Source organism: Sinohyriopsis cumingii, chromosome 19 (assembly GCF_028554795.1).
Source record: "Sinohyriopsis cumingii isolate HCF-2022 chromosome 19, ASM2855479v2, whole genome shotgun sequence".
Classification (NCBI taxonomy): domain Eukaryota; kingdom Metazoa; phylum Mollusca; class Bivalvia; order Unionida; family Unionidae; genus Sinohyriopsis; species Sinohyriopsis cumingii.
In genome coordinates this window covers 11,998,633-12,016,454 of record NC_142979.1, presented here as the reverse complement: position 1 = coordinate 12,016,454, position 17,822 = coordinate 11,998,633, and the positions used below count along the sequence as shown (strand labels likewise).

Below are 17,822 nucleotides of genomic sequence, written 5' to 3'. Positions count from 1 at the left end.
GTTTCATTTATTTTATAATCTGAACATGAGGTCCAATGAAAGGGATTGGATTATCTGATGGCTATCCCATGTTTCATTTATTTTATAATCTGAACATGAGATCCAATGAAAGGGATTGGATTATCTAATGGCTATCCCCTGTTTCATTTATTTTAAAAACCGAACATGAGGTCCAATGAAAGAGATTGGTTTATCTGATGGCTATCCCCTGTTTATTTTATAATCTGAACATGAGGTCCAATGAAAGGGATTGGAGTATTTGATGGCTATCCCCTGTTTATTTTATAATCTGAACATGAGGTCCAATGAAAGGGATTGGAGTATCTGATGGCTATCCCCTGTTTCATTTATTTTATAATTTATAATATAGTAAACAATAATAATATTCACTTATTTCATTTTATTTTACATTATGACCAATTTCAAGGCACTGACAGTGATCTGGTTGAAGCATAATCTATTACTGGAAGGCCCAACATGGGGTCAATTCATTATTAAACAATATTTATGTTAACCCAAAATGTATTCTGCACATCGTTAGACTGCACATGGTTGAAAATGGACATTAAACATCTGATGCTAGATTTGACACTTGAATCAATGAAAGAAAACAAAAGCTATGATAATCATAATTTTTCTGACTTCCTTTAATTAATGAAAAATATATTCTCATGAATATGTCTAAGGATTTGTTCACAAGACTTTGTCTTACCATTTTAAAAACATGCACACAAAGAAAATTATGTCCATTGTATAAATAAAATAAAGAAAATTAAGAATGAGAAGATAATGGATTAAAAAATAGCAACCAACAACTATTACAATAATAAAAATGGTGTTAAACCCCACAAAGAACAAAAATATTTTACTGAAATCAGGTAAAGCTGAAATCTCAAATAAGGAAACCTTGAAAAGTATATTTAATAAATTGAAAGTTGCATTCAAAAAGGCATCTTCGCTAGCCAAGGTTCTGATATGACAACCCTACACCTTGGCAGATTGAACAGATATACTGATGCTTTGTCACAGCAACATCTATTGGATTTAATGAGTTGCCTCCCTTAGTATGTAATGCCAACTAACCAATAGCATGATGCATTGTATCAGCCAAAAATGATGGAGGCAACTGACCTATATAAGAATAGTTTGTAAGTTTAACATCAAAAGCATGACTATGTACCAGAGGGAAGCTATTACAGGTGTATTTGAGTGAACGGTATTTGTGCTACCACGGACCAACAGTGGAAAATTGCTTTTTTATCAGTCCATTCAAGTTGTGTGCTTCCCTTGTCTCGATCACATAGGAACAGTGTTCAAATTTGAACAACATAATTTTCATTGGATGCGGTCCAATGAAATTCAAAGACCCAAAGCACAGAAATATCTGCTCAATACAATAAGGTGCAGATAGGGTTATCATATCAGAACCATGGCTAGCGAAGCTGTTAAAAGTTTGACTGAGCAAGATGACTTTCTTGCTGGGCTAGTAAAATTTATTTTAATTTGTCCAGTGGGCAATTTGGAAATGATGACATTTATTTCAGCCCAATGAACAAGGGTAATGCATAGAAACAGAAAACTATAAAGGTGTCTTCTAAACACAAAACAAAATCTTACCTTTTATAGACCATATAATAAAATATGTGTCAGAAGAACATGTCATGATGAATTTTCCATTACTAGCAACACCAATGTTTATAATGTCAGCTTTGTGTTTCTGAAAATGGATGGGAAATAAAAATTTGGTGTTAATTATCTAAAAATTTATATTAGTCTCTGAAAAAATTTATTCAAAAAAAGAAAAAAAATCAGAAGCAACACACCATGTCCTGTCCTATCCTAGATACTTAGTTACAAAAACAATTTATGTACAATTAAATATTCATATCTGACAAAGCAAAAAAGATCATCTTTTTTAATCTGTAAAACTTTTAATTATTGATTCAGCCTACTGTAAATCAGGCAATACTAGATGAAAATTGAATGACACACATTTGCAATAAGACATTATGAGAAACAAATGACACTAAAAGGGGATTAAAATAGCAAATAGAACCCTCTTTTTGATGAGTGATAAGCATTTATACAACTCCCTCATTTGGCATCAATGATAACTCACTAACCTATTTATAACATGAAGGCTCTGTCCATGTGGGTTTGAGTCTCGAGCTCAACAAAAGTGGATACATGAGAATGCTTGCCAGTAGCTTCCCATGGGTTGGTGGTTCTTACTGGGGGTTTTCCCGGGTTCTTCCACCACCAGTTTTGCTGACCACCATGTATGGCCTATCTTGCTCTGAGAAATGGCATTAAGACCAAAACAAAAACAACAACACATAACATGAAGGCATGCGTGGATAACATTTTATTTCTTACAGGAACGACAAAACAATTGCCACCTATTTGCTTAACATTTAAAAACTGTCATCAAATTGGTAAATGTAGCCTACATTTATATCGCTCATTGTATCATTCAAAACAGTGGCAGTATTTTGAAATCTACATTATGACATTTACCATTTTTAAAAAGAAATAATTTATTTTGTAAAACACTCTTTTCACTAAAACATTTTCCCAATAAATAACATATGATGATGCATAAATAATTAAAAATGATGGGAAATGCCAACTGGTGGCAACACTAAAAAATAACACCAATTACAAGGTTCTGTCAAGAGAAATCAAGTTTTCATTTTTTTATATTTAGTTTTAATTTTAATCAATATAAATGTGACATGCCTTCATGTATATAATCATAAATGAATCAAATGACTGTCATGACAATGTCCATCAGTGTTTTTCTGTGAACTTAATTAAGTGCTTGTTCAGCAGCCTAGCATATTCTATCAAGAGAAGTGACATCTACAATTGCTATCAGACCACTACGGTGGTCTAGTGGTTAGAGCGTACGCCTCAGATGCAGGAGGTTGCAGGTTTGAACCTCGTCAGAGTCATACTGATGATCTTATAAAAATACCAACAGCTGCCTTGCTAGGCACTCAGCATTAAGAGATTAGTGTTGGGACTGGTCGGCCTGGTGTCAGGATAATGTGACTGGGTGGGACATCATGCTACATGTCTGTAGCATGATGCCCCAGTGCAAGACATCACTATAAACTGTCACAGTGTAGACATTGTAGCAATATGACTGAAAAATTGTTAAAGCTACATTAAAACTCTAAAACACACACACACGCACACACAATACAACTGATATCTTAAGAAATTAACCTACACACACATCCAACTGTTTATAAATACAAATCTAGTGATGAAGGTTGCAATGGATACACATGTTCTGACATTTAACGAGAGGCGTGTGTGTATGTGACCTAACCACTAACCTCTTAATGCTGAGCGCCAAGTGAGGCAGATGTTACTATAATTTTTATAAGTCTTTGGTATCACTCGGCTGGGGATTGAACCCATGACCTTCAACATCCGAGGCAGACACTCTAAACACTAGGTCACTGGAGTGGTCTTAATGAGAGGCACTTCTACTTTACTGATACATAAATTTGTGAAAACTTCATGTCAAATTGATCCTAATTAAATACTGGTCATCAATTACTGCCTTTAATTAACTCCCTCTGATGAACAGGTTATAATTCTCACGTATCAATTAATGTTGCAAGTACTTCAATCGTTTTTCTCCTTGACTGTTAACCAAAATTTGAATCTCCCTTGCTATCTCGCATGCTCATGCTTTGGCTGATATCGATTGATGAATTAAGAGTTATCAAAAGCATTTAACTGTAAACAAAAATTGCAGTTTAGCGCTCATCTTATTTTGAATATAATCCAAATAGTGTTTTAAAATGCCTAAAAAATTAGGAGAAAGAGCATTTTAAAATCTATTTTAGAAAGGAAACAAACCAAGATGATGTTTCCAGTTGCTTTAGCTGCAAAAAAATAATTTGAGAATGGATTTTAAAATATTCAACCACAAATCCATGAATGAACATTTTACTGTCAGATGTGTAGAAATGAAATAACCTACAGAAACATACAACTGTACATGTACATGTATGACCAAACAAATATTTTAAAACAAGATATTCCATAACCAGGGATGATATCATAATTCTAAGCACCGAGTCCATGCTTTGGAGCTATTCAGGTCGTTTTGCTCGATAATGCAGAGAAAACAAAACTGACTCCACCTTTTCACAAGCTGGCATCTTCTCCAGCCCTATTTTTTCCACCGTTGACAGCTTTCATATTCTGAATATAAAAGTCTTGTCTTTTTTCTGTTCAATCAGCAATGGGAAACGGTTTCAATGCAGCAGTTGTAGCTGTCAGTCAGCTTTTATGTCAATTTAATGATTATTTGTCTGCAAAAACATTTCAGTCTATGAGATTCCAACGAAATATATATATATGAATGAAACTTTGAGTGAAACTCCATTCATTTCGTGATAATCAAGGGTAAATTATTACTCTGTGGTGGTTTATTGGTTGACTGGTAGTAAAGGTACACAAGTTTATTTTATACTGTCAGTCATTTTTTTTATATAAACCTATTTTCAGGTTTTCATCTTTTGCAAAACCAAAGTCATACAACAAATTCGCTACATGGAACTAAAAAATAATGTAATATTTTTATACAGTGTACTGGCCCCACAATTGCAATGGTCAGTTTTGTGGACAGTAATCCCAAAATTACAAGGATCAGTTTTTTGACACCAGCAACATAATTACATGCAATTTAACCCCTGAGCGCTCGATGAATAATAGATGTTATAAATTCCAATTTTAAGATATGCAAGTCTGTCTTCTGTATTACAAAATACATTTTTAGATGTTGTGTATTTACCTTAGGAAAGTCTTGGGCAGCTGTGATATTGCCTAGGCTACCATCTTCCTTCTTTCCGATTCGGAAGACTCTGATGGTATTCAAATTGGCCAAACTTACGATGAAAGCTCTGTAAATATATGTCAAGTGTTACAATTGGTATGAATCTATGCTCTCAAAATAAGTAACAGAAAAGAGTGAAAGACAACAAGCTTTGTAAAATTTAACAAATAATTTATTTTCCTAAAATACAAAGTGAAAATGAGGAAAAATAACTTATGGCATTGAGAATTAATTCCCAAAATATACCAAGAATTACAGATACAAGTCCTAATAATTTTAAGTCCTGAATAAAGTTAAGTACAAGTCCCAATGAAATCCAAAAATTGAAGGTGACAATGTGTCTGTTATAGTTTATACTATATGTCAATGGTCTTTTGTTGAATCACAGTAATATAATTCCAGATTTGAATTCAGTACAAATTCCAGTGAATGTCTTCAACCAAGAATTTTATCAGAGCACTTTTGTATCTACAGAGAAATAATCATTTGAATTAAAAAATTTGAAGAAAGAAATTAAAGCTGACCTAGTTCCCAACCTTAATTCAAAATTAGTAACAGCCATGTGAAGTTCTTTTTTCAAATTTATTTTTATTGTAGGAATAATAAGGGTGAGATCGAGGCTGTATTGGATACATGACCCTAGGCTTGTAAATAGTTGTTGTGAAGTAAACAACTTTTTTTTTATTCTTAGAGTAAAATGATTGGTTTTTGTCAGGGCCATGTTGAGAATACGTGATGTAAACATGATCAGCTGACCCTCATAGGGGTACCTACTCTGTGTCACAAAATTAATGTATAACCATTGTTTTAGAGAAATAATCTCAGTCTGGGCTTAAAACACTTGATGTCAAGGTGTTCTTTTGTTGTGTCAGTTTGGAGTTATTTTAATGTTTATTTGAACTATTTGGATTCAAAAGGATTAATTCTTTTTTCCTAGAAATATTTGTTTTCATACAGAATTCTTGAACAAAGACATTTCTTACAAAATTTATTCAGATTTCCAACACCAGAGTGTTATTTCTTGTGTTTCTACAAGGAACTGTAGATGATAGCACTGTACAGGATACAGCATATGTCATCGCCTTCCATCATGAATTCTTCGTCGGGACTCGAACTTGAATTCATTAGAATATTTCATTATTAGTACTTCTAAAATGTTATTCATGGATTATTCTTGGATTTGATTCTTAAAACCATAAGTTCTTACTTTTTCATTTTTACAGTATTTTTCCAGGGAAAAAATTATTTGTTAAAATTTTCAAAGCTTGTTGTTTTCGCTCTTTCTTGTGTTACTGTTTATTCAAACCTAAACACGTAACATTATAAAGACAAAGTGAGATAACATTCAAGCTGCAGTAGCTATCTCCTGAAGTAATAAATTGCCTGTTTGGGCTTTTGAGGCCCCTCTGGGTCCCTGATACTCGTTCATAGCATCTACCCCCCACGAGTTTTTTAGTCCATATGTAGCCCAGGCATGTTTAGCAATTTAATTTTCCATGCATATGACCAGACATGGTTGTATACAGTACCAATCAATATTGCCCAGGCAACATGGCTACAGAGTGACAATAGTGATCATCAAACCAGGTTTCTGTGCAATTAAGATTACACCATAGCTGATACTGTCAGAGACATTGTACTGACATTAGACAATTAAGATTACACCATAGCTGATACTGTCAAAGACACTGTACTGACATTAGACAATTAAGATTACACCATAGCTGATACTGTCAAAGACACTGTTCTGACATTAGACAATTAAGATTACACCATAGCTGATACTGTCAAAGACACTGTACTGACATTAGACAATTAAGATTACACCATAGTTGATACTGTCAAAGACATTGTACTGACATTAGACAATTAAGATTACACCTGAAAACCAAAGGATGGTTTGCAGTCTTACAAAGAAATACATATACTTATTAGATTCACATATGCTAGGAAATAATTAAAACATGAGTTATGGCTTTCTTTATTTGATTTTTTAGTTTGTTTTTAATGTTAAATTATTCCAAAAGTTCAATTTGGCCTGATCATGTTTCACAACATTCCATTTGGCCACCACATTAGCATACATGACAAGCGTAAACATGCAGTTAAAGCATAATCAATGCAATTATATTTGTAATATTCACCATTAACATGACACATGCAACCTTTTTGTACAAAAAAGGTAATTTTTAAAAACTTTTTTTTGCATGAATAATCATTTGAATTTTTAACGTAGTTTTAAAAACATTTCAGTCATATCACTATGATGTCTGCAGTGTGACAGTTTATAGTGATGTCTAGCACTGGGGCATCATGCCGCAGACATGTAGTATGAATAATGAAAATACACTGTTAACATGATTAAAGTAGTAACAGGATTCCTTAGGAATGTACATATTTCTTACAAATGAAAACTACTGATGTATTGGTATAGTAAAAAAGTACTGTGGTACACACTACCCAAAAATTCTGCAGTAAACAGGTATACTCGTAATACTATGCACTGCTAATATCATGATTAGAAAGTGATTATATAATAAAAATAAAAATTTGCAGATATTACTTTGTAACATTCGCAGCATTAGACAATGAAAAATTGTATTTTCCTGCATAATCTCTGAATACCTTTTCTCTGACACTTACTTGGAGTCAGGAGTGAACTTGACTTTTGTAGCATGGTCCAATTCCACATTAGCTCTGATAAACCTGGGCAAAAGAAAAAGGCTGTTATGTACCGCTGATATTAATATGAAAACAGTACGAAACAATTGCTCACATAATAAGATGAATGTGAATGTGTGTGTGTGTGTGTCAGTGTGATTAGGATTTTTAACGTAGCTTTAACAATTTTTCAGTCATATCGCTACGATGTCTGCAGCGTGAGTTTATAGTGATGTCTAGCACTGGGGCATCATGCTGCAGACATGTAGCATGATGTCCCACCCAGTCACATTATCCTGACACCAGGCCGACCAGTCCTAACACTAACCTCTTAGTGGTGAGCGCCAAGCGAGGCAGCTGTTAGTACCATTTTTGTAAGTCTTTGGTATGACTCTGCCAGGGTTCTAACTCGTGATGTCCTGCATCTGAGGCAGACGTTCTAACCACTAGGCCACCTGAGCGGTACAAAATAAGGGCTGTTCCAGTAAAACATATAACCCCTGGGGGAAAGGCACTTTCAAATTCAAGCAACACATAACAGAAGCAATTACAAAAAAAATTATAATCCACTGTCAGATTTGTTTTAATCGAAAAACACTGCCCCATACAGAAGCATTATTTTTTCAATAATTTCTGGCTATTGTTAAGTGGGAGGTAGAAGTGATTTCAATACTGAGTTGGGGACAGAAGCGATTTAAATGTCCTTTATTTGTCTGTCAGCCATGTATGTCTCTGATACTGTGAAATCAAAAATTTTCTTGGTGGCTTATTATTTGCAGATGTCGTTGATCAGACCCTTAATACCTACTAATTTATTGTACATGTCATTGATCAGACTCTTAATACTTACTAATTTATTGTAGATGTCATTGATCAGACCCTTAATACAAACTAATTTATTGTAGATGTCATTGATCAGACCCTTAATACCTACTAATTTATTGTAGATGTCATTGATCAGACCCTTAATACCTACTAATTTATTGTAGATGTCATTGATCAGAACCGTAATACATAATTTATTGTAGATGTCATTGATCAGAACCTTAATACCTACTAATTTAATGTAAATGTCATTGATCAGACCCTTAATACCTACTAATTTATTGTACATGTCATTGATCAGACCCTTAATACCTACTAATTTATTGTAGATGTTATTGATCAGACCCTTAATACCTACTAATTTATTGTAGATGTTATTGATCAGACCCTTAATACCTACTAATTTATTGTACATGTCATTGATCAGACCCTTAATACAAACTAATTTATTGTATATGTCATTGATCAGACCCTTAATACCTACTAATTTATTGTACATGTCATTGATCAGACCCTTAATACATAATTTATTGTAGATGTTATTGATCAGACCCTTAGTACCTACTAATTTATTGTAGATGTCATTGATCAGAACCTTAATACCTACTAATTTAATGTAAATGTCATTGATCAGACCCTTAATACCTACTAATTTATTGTATATGTCATTGATCAGACAATTAATACCTACTAATTTATTGTAGATGTCATTGATCAGAACCTTACTACCTACTAATTTATTGTAAATGTCATTGATCAGACCCTTAATACAAACTAATTTATTGTAAATGTCATTGATCAGACCCTTAATACAAACTAATTTATTGTATATGTCATTGATCAGAACCTTACTACCTACTAATTTATTGTAAATGTCATTGATCAGACCCTTAATACAAACTAATTTATTGTAGATGTCATTGATCAGAACCTTAATACCTACTAATTTATTGTAATGTCACTGATCAAACCCTTAATACCTACTAATTTATTGTAGATGTTATTGATCAGACCCTTAATACCTACTAATTTATTGTAGATGTCATTGATCTGACCCTTAATACCTACTAATTTATTGTAGATGTCATTGATCAGACCCTTAATACATAATTTACTGGCCGAGTGGTCTAAAGCACTCTTCGTTACGGATCACTGCCATCTCACCTCTGTCTGCGGCGGTTTGAGTCTAAGATTCAGCCAATGTGGGCATGTGAGAAAGCTTGCCAGTAGCTTCTCGTGGGTCGGTGGTTCTTTCCGGGGTTTTCCGGGTTCTTCCTCCACCATTAATACTGGTCGCCATGTATAGCCTATCGTGCTGAAAAATGGCGTTAAACCCCACAACAACAACAACATAATTTACTGCAGATGTCATTGATCAGACCCGTAATACCTACTAATTTACTGTAGATGTCATTGATCAGACCCTTAATACCTACTAATTTACTGTACATGTCATTGATCAGACCCTTAATACCTACTAATTTATTGTAGATGTCATTGATCAGACAATTAATACCTACTAGTTTATTGTTGATGTCATTGATCAGAACCTTAATACCTACTAATTTATTGTAGATGTTATTGATCTGACCCTTAATACCTACTAATTTATTGTACATGTCATTGATCAGACCCTTAATACCTACTAATTTATTGTAGATGTCATTGATCAGAACCTTAATACCTACTAATTTATTGTAGATGTCATTGATCAGAACCTTAATACCTACTAATTTATTGTAGATGTTATTGATCAGACCCTTAATACCTACTAATTTATTGTACATGTCATTGATCAGAACCTTAATACCTATTAATTTATTGTACATGTCATTGATCAGACAATTAATACCTACTAATTTATTGTAGATGTCATTGATCAGACCCTTAATACCTACTAGTTTATTGTTGATGTCATTGATCAGAACCTTAATACCTACTAATTTATTGTAGATGTTATTGATCAGACCCTTAATACCTACTAATTTATTGTAGATGTCATTGATCAGAACCTTAATACCTACTAATTTATTGTAGATGTTATTGATCTGACCCTTAATACCTACTAATTTATTGTACATGTCATTGATCAGACGCTTAATACCTACTAATTTATTGTAGATGTTATTGATCAGACCCTTAATACCTACTAATTTATTGTAGATGTCATTGATCAGAACCTTAATACCTACTAATTTATTGTAGATGTTATTGATCAGACCCTTAATACCTACTAATTTATTGTTGATGTCATTGATCAGAACCTTAATACCTACTAATTTATTGTACATGTCATTGATCAGACGCTTAATACCTACTAATTTATTGTAGATGTTATTGATCTGACCCTTAATACCTACTAATTTATTGTACATGTCATTGATCAGACCCTTAATACAAACTAATTTATTGTATATGTTATTTATCAGACCCTTAATATGTACTAATTTATTGTAGATGTTATTGATCAGACCCTTAATACCTACTAATTTATTGTAGATGTCATTGATCAGACCCTTAATACCTACTAGTTTACTGTACATGTCATTGATCAGACCCTTAATACCTACTAATTTAATGTCCATGAACATAGATTTTGTAATAGGGATTTCTATTCTAATACAGACATCATGAATTTGTATCCTTACTAAACTGTGTTTTAACTAAAGTGATCACTATGTTTTGCTATTTTCCTATTTCTCAGGCATGCTGGATTTGATTTGAATATTAGTTAAATCTTGTGTTGCTTTAAATGTGTGGTCAAATGCTATGATTCCTTTTTACTTGTTTTTCTTCAATAAATGTTTTGGTAAACTTTTAATACAAGATTTGTCAGAAAAAACATTAATGCCTGTAGAAATGATGCAGAGGTCTCACTAGGATTTCAAATCTAGGAGTCCAGGACTCCTAACTTGGTAAAAATCAGAGTCCCACCAGGAAAAGTTGCAGTCCCTTTCCAGAAACATGTTGAAGTGGCAAAATGTCCATTAAAATGCCAGGAATAAACAGACACAAAACATTGTCAGTTTTATTTATTTGTAATAATTTATTATTCTATAAAAAAAAAAACCTAGATATTAAAATTTATATCATGTACAAATATCATATCTTTAACTAAAATATAGTTCACTTTTGTCTACGTCTATGTCACATTTCACAAAATTTTCTGATCCTTGGCCTTGGATCGTATTCCTCCACATTAGGTCCCTCTTCTTTGACTTGCATCATTTGTGTTAAGGTCTCATGTTTTATTCTGGACCTTCCCTTAGTCTTTATTTTGTTCTGCACACTGAAGCCTCTGTTGCATGCCATAGATGTCAGTGGTGACACCAACACAATCACAGCTAGGACTGCAAAATCAAACCTCTGAACTCTTGAAGTAGAGTTGTACAGGCTTCTGTCAGTGTGCAGTTCAATGATTTTATGACTACCTAGCAAGTAGGTGGTCTCAAGATATCTCATGCCTAGAAAATGTGGAACTTTGCAGATTAGAAGAACCAGTAGTTGCCATTGATTTTAATTTTCCACATTCTTTACACCACTGACATATAGCTCTTGTTTGTCAATCAGAACAAATTTTGTAAATTCAAGGAAAGCTTTTATTCCAAACACTAAGCTAGGCATCACACACTTTCTTACACTTGGCTACTGTCCCATCTTAACTATCAGTTCTAGCAACTTTAGCAGAGTTCTGAATCTCACTAAAATCTTCATCAGTTTTCTGTTTAATCCCAAAATACTTATCCAAATTTGCACATGGCATTTAGTCCAATTCTCGACGTGCCATTATTTCAAGGTTGCATGCAAATATTTTTATGGCTACAATCAGAAACAAACACAATAACAGGGATCGCACTGGGCTTCGCCAATATCACATATTGTAATTTTTTTCCCCCTAATAAGCGACAAAATATACCATCTGGAGATGTTTTTGGTGGCAACATTTTTGGCTGATATAAACTATATACAGTCTTGGCTTTGGAGTCAAGAAATTCAAAGGCACCATGACAGGTCCCTGCAAACTTGGATATAAAAATGCACTGGAATCTATTGTTACATAAACATATCCTTGTTTTATATTGACAAACCACCCCAACAGTGCACTGTTATATCATAATCCGCTTACGCTAGTTTCTGGCCTTGGTACTGTATGCTGTAATATAATCAAAATAGCCATGCAACTGACTAGCTACAATTGACCACTTCTGAACATGAGAACAGGAAATGACTACAGTTGACCAGAGGACAGCAATTTTTAAAAAATGTAACAGAAAAATATAGTTTTCCTGCAACTTCAAAGAAAACTGATTACCTTTAAAGCACCAATATATACCAAGCAAAGAAAAAAGTCTGTTTCAATGTTCAACAATTATTTGATGTTTCCGCAGCAATAACAAATGGGCATTTGTTTGGTCCTTCAAAGAGAGCCTTTAGCGGCACCTTAAACATTTAAAGAACTTTTTTGTAATTTCCTACTTCCTGAATCTGCTCCTTTCAAAGTTGCCTGACAATTTTTGGTATGATTGATACCAAATTCTTGGCAACTTGTGACCCTTGACTTCCATTTTTTGAAATTCTGCAGCAAACACCAATTTATGTGATACATTTTAGGAATGTAAGTTATTTTTAAAAATTTTAAGACTTGCATATTAGTGAAATTACCGATACAGCAGTCTCACTGGAGAGTATCACTCTCAAGAATGGCAACCCCCTTGATCAGAGTCCACAATAACAAACAACAAAACAGTCTAGTTGTACCATTTGATTCCCATCATGGGAGGGCATCCCTTTTACCACCTATTTATCGCTGATGGGGTGGCAGTATAATACAAGATAAGATAAGGGGAGGGAGACAGTACTTACTTGTGCTCCTTCTGACCAAAGTCTTTTGTGTTCCACAACATGATAGACCTGTCTGAAAACAGACATTAGGATGAAAATTAACAGATTTGGTTAAGACAAATCTCCAGTTGCTAGGTCTAAAAACTGAAACTAAAAATTAGGTGTTTTAAGTGTGACATTATAAAGACAGAATAATCTGATTTACAAGAATGTCTCAACTACAAAATCTACCATACATACTCACTTATAAGTCAACATTTTTTTAACCAAAAATGTTATCAATGCAGAGTAGGGGGCATCTTATAAGCGATACATACAATTTTTTTTAAAAATCTGACCTACTCCCTTAGCTTGAAAAGGCAAACTTTCGGTGTTTTGATAGAGTTGATAATTAGACAAATACAATCTTAATCCTTTAACATATAAAAGCAACACTCTTTATTTGTTTTCCCATTTTATTGTGCCAAGAATCTGATTCCTGTTCAATGCCATGTTGAGTCCCTTTGATTATACCATGCAACAGTGGCGATCCTTTGACGAGCTTTCAAAGACAGTATGTTCCAAGTATTTCTTACAGAGCCCAAGCTCCACCTCTACATAAATAATGGCTCAAGTTTATGAATTTTCAGTGTTCTTTCAATTAAAGTATACTTTGTCACTTAGATACCATACATTGTGAATTGATAAACTTAGGTCATTTCATCAATATGAGGGAAAGAACACTGTATAAAATGGGGCAAGGTGAGGTAATTTAAAAACATTACAAATGTATGTACCAGGTATATCAACCTTTTGATTTACTAATCCAATGAAAAACTTTGCTGGTTGGCCTAAAAAGTATGAATAATTTCACTGGCTAACAGCTTTTTAGCAAAAGCTTAAAATGTAACCATTTGAGATAGGGATATGGATAGCCACCTATGGGGGGAGGTGAGATAATCTGTTAGAGTTACTTCCCTTTATTTAAAACTTCTTTCTTCTTCTCCATCTTTCAGGGAGGGCTGTTATTTCATGATGTTGACATGACTGGGTCAAATATTATATGAAGAAGCAAACAACCTTCCAAACTTCTCCCCAGTACTACTACTACCCCCTTTTTTCAAGTACAGTAGTCCCCCTCTTATAAGGCCACTCCTATTGCAGCAGGGAAGTAGCCTTATAATGAGGGTGGCCTTTCTAGAAGGGGATGACAAATGTGAATAGTAAATACATATGAAGAAAGTCACAAGTACATTTAATTCTAAAACATTTAATATATTCATTAAAACATCACATGCATGTTGTGAAATAAATGTAAAACAAACTGTTTCATCATTTTCAAAAGAATGTTATGAATAACCATTGATAGTTTTAAAACTGTTTTTATGATTATGTTACAGATCACATTATCTATCACTTTGTTGGAAAGTCTAAAAAACAAACCAGTCTTGTTACAATTAAAAATATCCTTGCTATCATATCGTTTAGTCTTTTGTTCCAATCTTCAAAAACTTCATTATTAACATCAGCTAATTCTCCACTAAGGACAGAACACTTAATATTGTGTTGGACTTGAAATCTGTAAAGATGTCATATCCCATTTCAACTGACAAAATTGTTGAATTTTCTTGGATCATTCGGCCGGTGAGTGGAATTTTATTAGCATGCGCAGTGCAAAACCAATAAAAAACCTTGTCATTCAAATCAGTACACAAACATCTCTTGGCTCAAACAATCTTCCTTTCCTTTCACAATATTGTTTATCGGAGTCTTACCGACATGTTTTCTGCAAGGATTCTCAACCCCCCACCTTTTCGGTCAGTTGAATTACTTTCACTTTCTCTTTTAAACTGAGAATTGTTCTTTTCCTCGATGACATGTTGCTCTTTATGTAGCAAGTTATTCATATTGCCAACTACAATACTGGTAAAACAATTTTTTTATGCATCTAAACAAAATGCTGTATGCTTTTAAAGAAAGTGATCTTGTCATGTGATTCGTTAGTTGCAGTCTGGTACCCTATTGTTTTTACACATTTCTTTACACTAAGTGAGGGAAGCCAAAACGGCTTCGATATGTACCATTAACATCACGCAGATCTGACCTCGTGGCCATTATGATTTGTAATCTTGACAATTATTGTCAATTAAGTAATAGCCACTAATTATAAAAGTGAACAAGCTCAACATCTTACTAACGGAAGCTATAAAGGCTATCAAACCATTTTCCTGCTGACATGTGTATTGTACATCGATGCTGCCATTTCACAGCTGTTACTACTGTTCAATATTTGTAATCTTAACAATTACCATAGTGACTAAACCGGACATCTTATGATAACACAGTAGTAAGGCTAATTGGATTACATGTACTTACCCTTTTGTATGGATTAAAATTTCAGACTTTCTTGGCTTTATGGAATAAACGTGGATCCTGACATCGGGAAACAGAAATCGGATTACTTAACACACGGTATGAATAAAATACTGGTTCTGGTTACATATTAAAATAAAACGCAGCTGCTTGTGAGGTGTAAATTTCATATTATTGCACTAATATGCTGGCCACTGGTTGCGTTAGCCGGGTGGCCTTTCATGAGGGGTACTCTTGAACACAAACTTGTCGGTGCCAACGGATTCTGGCCGTAAGGAGCATGTGGCTGCTGGTCAGGGGGGCCATTCAAGAGGGGGACTACTGTAATTCAAAATTCTATAGCTACTGCATACAGCTACAGCTCATCTCTGATGGTATCTAAAACTGAAGCCAGCAGTTGATGACCAGTTTTGTGATCAATGTTCCACATGTACACACACACAAACACACAAAAGGTGGGAAGGGAGGAGCGTAAACCACAAAGTCCCAAATTTTCCAAAAACAAAACCTGAAAACAAATTCTTTTTGTGAAGAAATCCAATTATTGCCCATAGCTACTAAGCATAAGAAAACTCATCTTGACTTCAATCCTCTTCAATCCATTTGAAATTGTCTTACTATAATCAAATCTATTCTGTAACATTTTAATAACAGTAATAAACAATGAATTTATTTTTACATTTTACAAACTATGCAGTTAAATGTATCATACAAACCTTCAGCCACTGTGATGACATATTTTCCATTAGGACTCAGGTCAAAGCTTAAAATGGGGCTACTATGACCTTTTAAGGAACTGGCAAGCAATGGATGAGAAAATGACGCCTGGGTTTTGCGTGGTCTCTGTGCTGAACGTGTCTTCTTAGAAGTTTTTTCTAACAGTGTTATCTTTTCTTCCTTTTCTTCAGTTTCTGAAAAATAAATACATGGCTACATCTGTAAGCTCCAGTATTTAATTCTACAGAAAGTAACTGGACGGGGTGGGGGGTGGGTGGGGTGTGTGTACCTCAAAAGCAAATTTGTTTTAACAAACTGTATGAACAGCTACTGAAATACAATGTATCTTACATATTCTTTGAAGAGTACACACACCCAATTTATACAAAATTAGTAAAGCAGGGCAGGTCAATTTTTTTTCCCACCTATATTTTCACTTGTCCAAAAATTTCTTTTCTTGCCTAGATTGGATGAAATGTATGACTTTGATCCATAGAAAAAGACTAATGAAATAACATAAAACAAATTTATTTTTTCAAGGATCTTCACTATCAGTTATCTTATACATATTATTTCTTGCTCCGAATGTAAATGCACTGGAATCCAGGATTGGTTTCAATGATAAGAATCTTGAACGAAACAAAGCCATCTTATTTCTTCAATATTAATATATTTGTATTTGTTTTGTTAAATAAACTTACTTTAACTTAATCCGATTTCAGCATCCCTGGCTTCAATCACATTCCAGGCAACTAAAATGTAGGCCAACTAAACTTGAAAACAGGTTTATTTGCTTGTGTGCGAATTTTAATTTATTAGAAGAAAAAAAAAGACATTAGAGCAAGTAAAATCAGACTAAAAAATATAAGTTTAATTTGTAGAAAGCGCCAATATGGGCTACCAAGTGAGAAATTTATGAAGATTTGGCTTTCGTTATGAAATCAATCGACACCAAAACATAATATACAGTGCCGTCGCTTAGGCAGTAAGACCTTGACGCCCAAAACATAAATATCAAGGACGAGGTCTTACATTGTTGGACTGTTTTACATTGTACGACTAGGTAATTGGACATACTGGCCAAAACTGTTTCAAGACTGATCTCTCTATCAAGAATCTGGAACGGTGATTATAAATCATGAGCTTAAGTATGTGCTTTCGTTTTACCGTCAATAAATTGTTTTTGTTTTGTTTCTTGTGTTTTTTAAAACTGCGTGCCAGTTTTCAGTTCCATGGGAAAGGGAGATAACTCATAAACTTAGATGCTAAATTACTCGCAATATGCTTGTGCACGGTAGTTTATGCTACTTGCAGCACCATATATGCTTAGATCTGTACCATTTTTATCCTCCTCTTTTAGACTTTTCCTTCCAATGCTACACAAGAGTACCAACAGCAAAACAACTGCTCCAACCGCAGCAGTTACAGCAATTGCCGATACAGTACTTTCTACCTCCATATTTTCGATTCGTGTACCTCGCTACTAATACTGCGGTTTTAGAACTGTTCTCATACAGGACATAAAATATTCTTTATATGAAATATATTATTAGTACCATTCCATAAA

At 33.9% G+C, this 17,822-nt stretch overlaps 1 protein-coding gene across 1 annotated transcript in view; it reads right to left on the bottom strand.

Annotated features, from left to right (window-relative positions):
• The window catches only part of LOC149775142 (transducin beta-like protein 2), a 40,403-nt gene extending 22,650 nt beyond the window's left edge, over positions 1–17,753 (bottom strand). The window contains exons 1-6 of the mRNA XM_089943317.1: positions 17,594–17,753; positions 16,255–16,449; positions 13,208–13,259; positions 7,502–7,564; positions 4,817–4,925; positions 1,618–1,717 (exon numbers count right to left, since the gene is read on the bottom strand). Of these exons, the coding sequence (XP_089799443.1) occupies positions 1,618–1,717; positions 4,817–4,925; positions 7,502–7,564; positions 13,208–13,259; positions 16,255–16,449; positions 17,594–17,714 (640 nt within the window). The 5' untranslated portion in view covers positions 17,715–17,753. The remainder of the gene's footprint in view (positions 1–1,617; positions 1,718–4,816; positions 4,926–7,501; positions 7,565–13,207; positions 13,260–16,254; positions 16,450–17,593) is intronic.
• Positions 17,754–17,822: the final 69 nt, after the last annotated feature.